Below are 12,331 nucleotides of genomic sequence, written 5' to 3'. Positions count from 1 at the left end.
GTGAACTGGGATCTGGTTTAGAGAAATGTTAGTCCAAAACTGGGCCCTGACTGCCAGTGATGACCAGACCAAGGTCTTCTCAGCCTCTCAGTGACATGTCAATCATCTCACCAAAGGCAGCTTCCTGTAATGCCCTGTGATCTCCAAATGCAGTGACACTCAGCTCAAAGCTCTTGCTTCCTATAATCAGCCTGTGGCCTTCCAAGTACACACGGTATAGCACTCACAGATCTCCTGGGGAAAATGGTAACTGCAAAAGGAACTTCAGAGCCTAGGGGTTGGTCCAAGCCAGCCAAGAAAAGACAAAAAGGCAAAAAGAACTGAAACAACTTGGGATCTCTTTAAGGACCCAGCTCAGTTCTGTGACCTATGAAGGGTGACTCAAAACCAGGTAGCCTCTGAACTACACTTAGTAATGAAATTCCCTGGACTATCACTCAGTTGCAGGCTCTTGCAAACTTAAGGACCTACTCAGATTTACTAACAAGCAAACACTTAAAACACTGGGGTTATAATTGCCCCCCTCTACCCTGTCTTTACATTTTGCCCCATTACCAAATACTCTCTTCTGCCATTTTTCTGGCAGGGAAGTGGGAAAATAAAAGGAGTAGGAAATAAGTTATGGTTCCTGTCAAGCGACCACACAAGACATACCTGCTACTGACAGTTTCTAGCTGCAATATATACTCAGACTAAAATAGAACAGAGTGAAGACAGAGAAGCACACACAAATAAATATTGGGGAACATCGCTTGGTGCTGAGTTCCTCTCATGGAGTAAATGCCAACCTCTTTCACTTAGCAGACACGCATCTGCTCCAGCTAACTGTGGCAAAGACAGAACACAATAATTTTGTTTTAAATTACAGTGCCTGGTATAGTCTTTTAAGATGCAGGTTTGTTAAGTTTTCTGTTGTTGTTTTCACTATCTCAGATTTCAGGGTTGGATCGGGAAGTTAACAGCACTAATGATACGGTGAACAGTCTGCAACTTATCATCATCAGAGAGGCAATCATATCCCAATAGGAATCAGCTTATACCCATGAGCTATCTGCTGGAGGTGATGTACACAGGTGGCAGGAGGTGAAAACCCTCCCAGGATTTGCACAGTATGTCTTAGAAGAAGACTTGAGGAAATGGAGAAGAAAATGTTGAATGACAGAAAAACGACAAGAAGTTACCAAGGCTGAGGAGCTGCATTGTTTCTGTCAGCAAGGATACAGTTAGTAGTAGTAGGTTTCCTTCTGTCCTATTCTTTTCTTTGGAGCTAAGAAGACACTACTGCACCACTGGTCAAAAAGAGTAGAAAAACCTCATTTGCTACATTCCTCTTCAATTCTTCAGATATTGATCACTTCCCACAAGGAATGACAGGACAGCAAGGGAAGGTATACTCAGGTTTCTGTATACAGACGGAGGCACCTCGGAGAGAAGGGAGGACCCAGACACACCAACATGGCTGCCGGCTCCACGACCACCTTCTGCTGTCATTGAAGTCAATCTCACCACCTGGGGGTGCAGAGCCTGAGGAGTTTTTAAACTTGGAGCGGGGCTGGAAGTGAATTCCAACTTCAGGAAAAAATGCACCCTAGCATTATGTCTTATACTTTAATGAGTTTTTCAAAATTCTAGAGGGGAGAAGGTTGGACTCCTGAGCTTGAGAAAAAGTCAAGACTTTCTGAATTCATGTTTGGACCTTCCTTAGTTGTCATTCAGACTTTACATGAATCCATGACAGACTCACAATTATCATTACCATGAGTCAATCTGAAAAACAGTTAAATATTACAGTCAACTCTTGAAATAGTCAAGCAAATGAAGGACATCAGGAGCACAAATAATTTAAAAATAGCATATTATCCTGATATTTTACTGTAGCGTATTTACCTAATCCTAACATAGACAATACATTCACTTCTCATGTACGTGTTGATGGCAGAGGAACTAAATTTGGGATCAAAATTTTGCCCTGATAGGCCTTAAGTAATCATGAGGAGATGACAATAGACATGAAACAATGAGAAGGAATCTATCAACTGGGAAATACCTCTGATTTAAGCCTTTCGATTTCTGTATCTTGATCTTCAAGTTGATGTCGGAGTTGGTTAGCTGCAATTTTTTCTGTCTCTACGATCTGAACTAGATGAATGTACTTCTGCATTAACACTTCCCTCTCAATCAAAATGTCTGCATAACTTAAGAGAAAATTACAGTTAGTCACTGAGATATTGTTCTACCACAGTTTCATACAGAACAGCATATACTACATTTATTTAAAAAGAAGCCATAAACATAGTTTGTTAGCTAACTCTACTTTATGTAAACATTAATGTTTGGCTTACATTTGGTATCCTTTAGCTATACAGAATTTGAATCATCATCATCTTATATAACCTTTCGAAGAGTTCATTTAACGATGGCTGCGACCCACAACTTTGTCGTATAAATGAGAAAGATGCAAAGAAAATCTATTGTTTTATAAAGAAAATAGTGGATCTCCTTTAACAAAAACTGAAGTCTTTGAATTGATGGCACATATTCAAACTCTTTTATTGGGTAAGGCACTAGCCAATCAGAACAGACCTGCTACCGAGCAGAATGAATGCAGGGACCATCAGAACAGGCACTGGCTGGAAAGAACGATGATGACTGTACCAGTGACCACCAGCCCAGCCTGGCTCTCTCTAGAATTATGAGACCATTGACTTCTCTCTTTCCAAAACCAACAGAGGCAAAAATTTCATTCTAAAAACAAGTGTAGATTACTGGGCCCTAAAATCATCAGCCTAACTTGTGTATACTTCTTTGGCCAAGTGTGAAAAAGGCTAAGTTCTCTCTTAGAGTTTTTTATTGATCTCTGTGGCACCTAGATTTTTGCTTCCAGATCTTCTTGGCACTATTCAGGGTAGCAAAATGTATGTTCCTCCATTCACATAATCTTTCCCAAATGCTATGATAATAGTAATAAATAATAATTATTTATTGAGTGTGTAGGATGTACCACATATATTCTCATTCTCCCAGCGACTCCAAGAGATATGCTTTATCACCCCAATTGTACAGAGAAAGAATCTGACCCTCACAGAGGTCACACAGCTAGCAGGTGGCAGGGCTGGGATTCAAATCGAGGTCTGTCTGACCCTAAGCCCATGTTCTTAACCACAAGCTAAACTGTCTCTCTAATGAGAAACAGCACACTGGTTATAAAGAAGAATATTACAACAGCCATGTTTTGGGATATCTGCCCACTTGAGATATCTTCTACCCACTTACCTCTTCTTTGAGAACTTGGGCTGTGGCAGCCATGTTTATAACACAAAATCTGCCCTCATGACCACACTTCACTGGTCTAAAAAAAGATAACTGGCCCAAGCTAAACAAACTGTTTTCTTTCTCCTTGGAATCTCGGATTGTGCCTCTGACTTATTTGCTTGAACTGAGATGATATGAACTTGGAAGCTGAGGTTACTACTGTTGGTTAGCTATATGTGGCCAAACCCATGCCAAAGCAAAGTAAGTCTGCTGAGAGAGAAAAGAATACGCAGATGTTCAGAAAAACAGAGACAAGAAAGACAGAAAGGTAATGACTTCCTGGGTTCCTGTTGGCTTCTAGTTTCTGGTTCCAGACCCTCATGGTATCTGAATATAATTTTCCCCTTGCGTTTGGTGAGATACTGTTGCAGTTTCCACCTAATAACTTCTCTTTTTAACCTAAACTAGTTTGAAATATCTTTGTGTTACTTGGAACTAAAAGAGTCTTAAGACAATTCTAAAATCACAATTTTAGTTCCATTATCTCACATTCTCAGCACTTACATCACGTGTGCCATTAGTGTTAGAAAAAAAATACATAGTGTCAGCAATATTTTTAAGTCACTTGTTCTAAGAAATTACCCTAAGACAGTAGAAAGAAAGGCTGTGTAAGTGTAAGTGGGAAGAGGGGGAAAGAAGAAAAAAAGAGCACAGTCTTCACAGAAATATGCTTTGGGGTACCTTAAAAGGAGAAAGTAATAACAGAGCATGAGAAAATTAGTTAATATAATGAAAATTCTGCCCTTTCTCATCAATTTTATTAGAAACATGCCAAATTTCTTACAAATATGTTAGATCAGTGTTAGGTAGCAAACGAGTATTTTATTTTCTCCTATAAAAAGAAAAAGTCCAGACCGGGATGTGCAGCTGAATTCATGCAGACTCATCACCGATATCTGCCTCCCTTCACTTCCAAGATCCCACTGAAATGCTAGGAAAATTGTTTTCTGTTTAAAGAATGAAACCATAACAGCATTATAAAACAGGAAAATATGCTGTCAACAGACCAGAAGTTTTGTGAAATTCCATAAAGAGAAAAACCAAGTAGAATCAGAGTGGTGGGAAAAGTAGAGCAAGGAAACCACACATGCAGACCACTTGCAAAAGCATGGTTCCCACCAAGAACGGCCAGAGATGCTCCAAGCCAGAATCAACAAATACAAAGGACGGGAGTGGGCAAGGGAACGATCATCAGGGTCTTTCATTAAAAAGTGACTTCAGAACATCTGGAAGTTAGGTTCCTCCTCTTCCCATTCTCTAAGATAAAGAAATAAAAAGCACAACTGGCAGGAATGACATGTCCTCAAGTCACAGCCCAAGACCTGCTCTCTATAGAAAGGAGGCCATCTTCCTGAAGAAGGCTCCTCATGGGGAGGCTAGACTCAGAGAGAACACAGCTTGGCTTTACACCACACATCCACTGTAGACAGAAGAGAGAACCAAAAAAGGAAAGGCACTGAAAGGGACTAGGAGTGAAATACACTATGAATTTTCTATTGTGTAACAAATTACCACAAACTCAGTGGTTTAAACAACACATATGTATTATCTCACAGTTTCCATGGGTCAGTTTAGCTGAATCCTCTGCTCAGAGTCTCATAAGGCTGCAATCAAGGTGTCAGCCCAGGTGCATTCTGTTCTGGAAGCTTGAATGGGAAAGAACCCACACCCATGTTCATTCAGGCTGTTGGAAAAAGTCATTTTCTTGCAGCTATAGAGCTCATGCAGTTTGCTTCTTCAAGGCCAGCAGGAGAGCATCTCTGACCTCAGGGAGGGCCTCCATCCCTCTTACATTTGATTAAGTCAGGCCCACCCAGGAAAATCTCCTTTTTAATTAATTAAAAAAATCAACTGATTCAGAACCATAATTACATCTACAAAACCCCTTTTCCTTTGCCACAGAATGTAACCTAATCAAGGGAGTGACTATCCCGTCGTGTTTGCTATATTCTAGTAGCTGATAGCAAGTCACAGGTTCCACCCATGCACACTACAGGGAATAGAATCATACAAAGGGGAGTCCCAGCCAACCTTCCTGCTGTCTGCCCACATACCTGAAAAGGAAGCCTACACAAGTGGCAGAGACCCTACATTCACAGTCACAATGTAAACCCAGGCCAGCTACCTATAATAACCCTCAAGATCCTTCATTTATAAACAAAGATCACTAGACACTTGAGAAAACCAATCCCAAAGAGAAAGTAGTAGGCAGCATGTAAGATGACCCCTAGTGGTCCCTGCCTTCTGGTATTCATGTTCTTATGGAACCCCTTCCTCTTGAGTGTGAGCTGGACCTAAATGACTTATTTCTAAGGAACAGAATATGGCAAAAGTGATGGGATGGCACTTCAAGATGAGTTTACAAGGAGACTCTGGATTCCATCTTACTGGCCTTCTCTTGCTGTCTTGCCGGTTTGTGCTGGAAGCCAGTGCCATGTTGTGAGCTGCTGCACGGAGAGGCCCACATAGATGGAAACTGAGAGAGGCCCCCGGCTAACAGGTGATGAGAAACTGAGGTTTCAGTGCAACAACTGGTAAGGAAGTGAATCCAGCCAACAATCACGTGAGCGAACTTGGAAGCGGATCCTTCCCCTTCTGAGCCTTCAGATGAGACTGCAGACCTGGCCAACCCCTTGACTGTTGGCTTGCGACCTTAGGGCAGAGGCACCCAGCTAACTCGTGCCTGGATTCCCAACCCACAGACACTGTGGGGGACAATAAATTGTTTATTGTTTTAGGAATTGTGGAGTAAATTGTCAAGCAGCAAGAGTTAATAAATATAGCCTCAAATGAACAAACAGAAAAGATACTAGAGAAACAAGGCTAATTCAGGTAACAGAAGTTTATTATCTTCAGAGAGATACAGAAGGATAGTAGAGCCATAAGGCAAAAAGGGGCTGCCACGGAAAAGAAGTAATCAGATAACAGGAAGAGTTCTTGGAAACAAAAACAATTATTAAAATTTTACAGGTCAATGAATGTGTTAAACAATGGCTGAAAACTAAGCTGGGTGGTTGCAGAGAAAAAGAACACTGAACAAAAATACAAAGAGATAAGAAATAAGAAAGAAAACTGAGCAGCATGGAGTACAGATCCAAGAGGTCTAAAAACTATCTTATGGAAGTTCCAGAAAGAAAAAAACAAAAACAAAAACAGAGATTGTGATGGGGAAGAAATAATCAAGAAATCAAAGAAGACTTCTTCAAACTGTTTATGGTACAGTTTAAATAGAAAGGCTAATCCTAGATCAGCTCGGTGCTTTGTGACCACCTAGAGGGGTGGGATAGGGAGGGTGGGAGGGAGGGAGACGCAAGAGGGAAGAGATATGGGGACATATGTATATGTATAACTGATTCACTTTGTTATAAAGCAGAAACTAACACACCATTGTAAAGCAATTATACTCCAATAAAGATGTTAAAAAAAAAAAAAAAGAAAGGCTAATCCAAATGCCAGAGAGAATAAATGAAAAAAATTTAACACCCTGACACACCCTGGTAAAATATCAGATCTCTAAGGATAGAGAAAATGTATAAAAGCTTCCAAAGAGAAACCACAGGTTAGCTAAAGAAAGCAGCGAGTATCAAGATGATACACTTCTCATCAGTAACCTCGGATGCTAGATCACAATAGAGAATTGAAGGACAATTATTTCGAACCTAAATTCCTACAGCCAGGCAACCAGTCAATCAATCAAGTGCCAGTTCAAGATAGAAAGAGTTTAGTAATGACCACGCTTACTACAGGAGAAAAATTATGAGGAGGTTTTCCAACCAAACAAAACAGAAAACAAAGACAAAAGATGACATGGAATGCAAGAATACAAACCTTTGATGAAGTAAAGGACACTAGAAAGAAATCAGAAGTAAATGCATGCAAGATTCTCCTTCAAGGAGCAAATATACAATTGCATATGATTATATTTCATTCTCTGTGGAACCAAACATCAGCCGTGATAGTTGGTACGTAATATTTGTAAAACCATGATGTAAATACCCCTCACTGTTTTTTAATTTTCAGAATCAACAGAGGCTTAATTAAATTTAGAGAACAGAAGGTAAATGTTTAAAAGTTTATAAACAGAGAATAAATAATAGTGAAAGTAATAAAACCTCAGGGTTAGAAGAGAGAAAAGAACAATAAAAACACATTAAATGTCTTAATTTATGTACCTCATAGCAGAGAGTCAATACATACTGCCCAAAGTTGATAAATTAATAGAGGTTTAATGATATTATTTTAAGATAAAAAGTCAACCATTGTAAGAGCCAAAAGTAGTTAAGTAACAAAAACAGAGGGGACAGAGGGAGGAGAGGTAAGAGATATTGAAAGAGTGTTAAATTCTTCATCTTTATAGCAGGGTGCCAATAATACTGCCTAAAATTACTGAGTCAAGAAATAGACAAAAGGACTTTATAGAATATAATATATGAATGACTAATAAATACAGGAAAAAGGTCCTACTTAATCAAAGAAGTTAAAATTGTTTATCAAATGTATCAAGAGTTTTAGAAAACAGTGCTACTCGGTACCAGTAAAGATACAGTAAAATGGGTACTCTCTACTGGAGTGAGCCATTCCAGAGGACAATGTCACAATATGTATCAGAATAGGTTAAAAAGGTCATACATATCCTTGGTCACAGTAATTTCACTTCTAATAATCTAACCCAAGAAAAATAAAGACTTGCAAAAAATGTACAAAGAAACAAGATGTTCATTCATTAAAATAAATATAAGAAAATGGAAACAATCTAAATATATGTGTCTATAATATGGAAGTGATTAAAAAAGCAATAGTACATCTACACAATGGAATGATACAAGCCATTTAAAATCATATTTTAAAGAATAGTGAACATAATGTAACATACCCAAGACTTACTAATAAATGAACAACAACAATAACAAAAACCCCAGGAGATTAAAATAAATATGATTTGTGCATGCACATGCACACATGTTCACTTGCAGAGAGAGAAAATTATGTACATCACAGCTACAAGGGGTTGGGAAGTAGGGGAGAGAAAGAGGGAAAGATAGATACTCCAAACACAAAAAGGAGTTTTCTCTGGTTGGAGCAATTATGGGTCATTATTAATCACTTCTTTTGTGCTTTTCTGTATTTTTCCAACATCTCTATAATATTAAGTGGAACCCCACACACACACGCACAAGTCCTAATGGCAGTTATTTACTCTGTGAGGTGGGATTATGTGATGTTTATTTCCTTCTTTATAAGTTTCTGTGACTCCAAATTCATTCTTTCATTCAATATTTATTGACTGTTATGTACCCAGAAACTGTTCAAAGCACTGGATACAGGAATAAACAAAGTAGGAAAAAAAATCTGTGCCCTGGTAGAGTATATACTGTACTGCGGAGCAAAAGACAATAAAATAAATAAGAAAAATATGTATGTTACCTGGTGATGGTTACCTTAAAGGAAAAAATGGAGGAGTAGGAAAGAAAGTGGGGGAGATGGGGTTACAATTTTAACCAGGGTGTAAGAGAGGGTCTCTTTAACCAAGAGACCTTCAACCAGGGTCTCACTGAGAAGCCAGCACTGGAGTAACGATCTGAGGAGTGAGCCTTGTGTCCAGCTGGGGGAAGAGACTTCCAAGTAGAGGCAAGAGCAAGTGCAAAAGCCCTGTGGTGGGAGTGGGTCTGGCCTGTGTGGGGAACGGCAAAGTGGCCGGTTTACTGGGGGGAGTACGTGAGAGGCAGAAGAGGGAACAGGATTCTAATGCATGTAGACCAATATAGAGTGTCAGGTTTTTACCCTGCATGAGATGCTGAGCTTTAATCAGAGGTGTGGCAAATTCGACTTTTTAACAGGATCACACTGGTTGCTGTGGTGGGAAAGGACAGAGGTGAGGGGTGGAGTACAAGGGAAGAAAGGGAGACCAGTTGGAAGTTCCACAATAATCCAGGAAAAAACGTTAGAGATTAGTCCAGCATCTAGCATGGGGCCTGCCACAAAATAGTCATTCAAATGAAGTCACTTTCAAATGAAAAAAAAAGTCATCTAATGTGATTTATTTTGCATGGTTTATTCTTCTTCACAAAATACCTTTCATTTCTCACAATTTTCAAGTCATTCAAAGTATTTCATTTGGTCTCCATAGCTTACTGCTCTTACTGGGATATCCTCCCACCTTAAAATCATAAAGCTTTCTCTTTTTTTTAGCTTTTTATTTTATATTGTAGTTGATTAACAATGTTTTGATAATTTCAGGTGTACAGCAAAGTGATTTGGTTATACATATACATGTACCTATTTTTTTTTTCAAATTCTTTTCCCATTTAGGTTGTTACATAATATTGAGCAGAGTTCCCTGTGTTATACAGTAGGTCCTTGTTGGTTATGCATTTTAAATATAGCAGTGTGTACATGTCAGTCCCAAACTCCCTAACTATCCCTTCCCTCCACCCTTCCCCCCTGGGGAATTAAGTTCTCTAAGTCTGTGAGTCTGTTTCTGTTTTGTAAATAAGTTCATTTGAATCATTTCTTTTTAGATTCCTCATACAAGCAATATACGATATTTCTCTTTGTCTGACTTCACTCGGTATGACAATCTCTAGGTCCAACCATGTTGCTGCAAATGGCATTATTTCATTCCTTTTTTTTTAAATTAAAAAAAATTTTTAAATTAAATTTTTTTTTAAATTTTTGGTTGTGTTGGGTCTTCACTGCTGCGTGCGGGCTTTCTCTAGTTGCGGCGAGCGGGGGCTACTCTTCGTTGTGGTGCGCAGGCTTCTCATTGCAGTGGCTTCTCTTGCGGATCACAGGCTCTAGGCGCACGGGCTTCAGTACTTGTGGCACACGGGCTCAGTACTTGTGGCTCGCGGGCTCTAGAGTGCAGGCTCAGTAGTTGTGGCACATGGGCTGGTTGCTCTGCAGCATGTGGGATCTTCCCGGACCAGCGCTTGAACCTGTGTCCCCTGCATTGGGAGGCAGATTCTTAACCACTGCGCCACCAGGGAAGCCCTATTTCATTCTTTTTAATGGCTGAGTGATATTCCATTGTATATATGTACCACATCTTCTTTATCCATTCCTCTGTCGATGGACATTTAGGCTGCTTCCATGTCTTGGCTATTGTAAACAGTGCTGCAATGAACATTGGAGTGCATGTATCCTTTTGGATCATGTTTTTCTTCAGATATATGCCCAGGAGTGGGATTGAAGGATCATACAGTAGTTCTATTTTTAGTTTTTTAAGGAACCTCCATACTGTTCTCCATAGTGGCTGTACCAATTTACATCCCCACCAACAGTGTAGGAGGGTTCCCTTCTCTCCACACCCTCTCCAGCATTTGCTGTTTGTGGATTTTTTGATGATAGCCATTTTAACTGGTGTGTGGTGATATCTCATTGTAGCTTTGATTTGCATTTCTCTAATATTTAGCGATGTTGAACATCTTTTCACATGCCTCTTGGCCATCTGTATGTTTTCTTTGGAGGAATGTCTATTTAGGTCTTCTGCCCATTTTTTGATTGGGTTGTTAAAGCTTTCTTTATGTATCCCACTAGTAAATAAAAGTCTACTCCAGACTGTGTCAAATCAACTGAAAACGCATGCATGGCTTCCCTTCAGTGTAAGAATTTTCAAAGCATTGCTATTTCTATTCTACTATATTTCCAATATGTGTTTTGTCTGATTAAATTTTCTAGTTACTAGACAATGCTCAAGTTTAAGAGGTTTTTTTTTTAATTTAAAAGACATAAGGTAAACATTTATCAAGTTTGTTTTTGCCTAATCTATTCATTACTTCTGTTTCGTTTTATTTATTTATTTTTTCTTTCTTTATTCATTTTTGTTATTCAGTTTAACTTCCCTCAAGAAAAAATGGTTTCTCACTGCAAAGGGGAATAATAAAATTAAGCCATATAACTCAACATGATGGAAGCCAAACTAATCTGTTGAGTATCAACAGATGGCACATATATGGGAGCAAAATATTCTTGTATAATATCTATAACCAAAACCAAACCACCACTACTACACACAGGAGAGAAGGAAATATTCCAGTAGAATCCTGAAAAGTCCAGAGAAGAGGCACAGTATAAAGTCATAGCCCTTAATTATTTTTATAGAAGGGAAAAAACTGTATCAGCTTAGCAAGGAATTATTACTTGGGCCAGAACCTTATCCTAGTTATTTTGATTGAAGACATATTTGCTAATGAGAGATACATGTCTAATATGCTAGATAATTATAATTAGCATATATATCCAGAATATCAGAGAGCGAGAACCATAGTTAAAACCCAGGCTGAAAAGTCATACAACGGGTAACTGAAGAAACACTCCCACCGCTCCCGGATTATGCTCAATGTTATTGAGAAAACTTTGGAATCGGCATTCCTCATATCAGGGGCATCGTGGTGTCTTTGGGAGTTGGGGAAATCCAGTCCAGGATGACAGCAGTGCAGTTCCTACTTAAGCAACGTTTGAGCATGAACAGCAGCGCCCTTTTCTAAGCAAGACCAGGCCTCCAGGCATCATTCATGGCCGCTTTAGCATCGCTACCCTCCATTTTTCTGGCTCTCAAATTCTCTTACATCAATAGGTCCGTCCACTCCACTGGCTAATCAATATTTTTCATGTTTCACATCAGTGTTAGAGGTTCTAACACTAATTCACTCCAACGAATCTCTTCTCTTTCTACAAAGTTATATAAGGAAAGAAAAGCTTTGGAAAGTCATTGTTGACCCAGGTGACACAGCTTCAGTGGGGTAGGGATAGAAACCCGTTGCCAAGGGCTGAAAAGAGCCGGCGCTGCATACAGAGGACGAACAACAAAACCGTTTCTCCAAGAAGCCGGGCTGTGCTTTCGAGAGAGGTCAGCAGCTAGAGGAGGATTCAGGGCCAAGGGAGGGGTTTTTTGGTTTGTTTTAAGGTGGGAGAGATTTAAGGAAAATCAAAGAACACAAGGAAAATGTCAAAGTGAGCGGGATAGGGGGAAACAGGAGGCTCAGGTAAATAGACTGGAACTATACGGGAGAAATGGAAT

The 12,331-nt window shown here is 39.4% G+C and overlaps 1 protein-coding gene across 8 annotated transcripts in view; it reads right to left on the bottom strand.

The window, feature by feature from the left end:
* The window catches only part of RASGRF2 (Ras protein specific guanine nucleotide releasing factor 2), a 229,323-nt gene that overhangs the window by 151,669 nt on the left and 65,323 nt on the right, over positions 1 to 12,331 (bottom strand). For 7 of the 8 annotated variants that reach the window (XR_009502340.1, XM_059916673.1, XM_059916674.1 and 4 more), the window contains exon 3: positions 2,048 to 2,195. The exons of the other annotated variant lie outside the window; for it this stretch is intronic. Coding sequence is in view for 6 of the 7 variants with exons in the window: in XM_059916673.1 (XP_059772656.1) it covers positions 2,048 to 2,195 (148 nt within the window). In the remaining variant the exon portion in view is untranslated. The remainder of the gene's footprint in view (positions 1 to 2,047; positions 2,196 to 12,331) is intronic. 8 annotated transcript variants of the gene reach the window in all.

The sequence above is a fragment of the Balaenoptera ricei genome, chromosome 3 (genome assembly GCF_028023285.1).
Source record: "Balaenoptera ricei isolate mBalRic1 chromosome 3, mBalRic1.hap2, whole genome shotgun sequence".
Taxonomy (NCBI): domain Eukaryota; kingdom Metazoa; phylum Chordata; class Mammalia; order Artiodactyla; family Balaenopteridae; genus Balaenoptera; species Balaenoptera ricei.
This window is presented reverse-complemented; position numbering and strand designations above follow the sequence as displayed.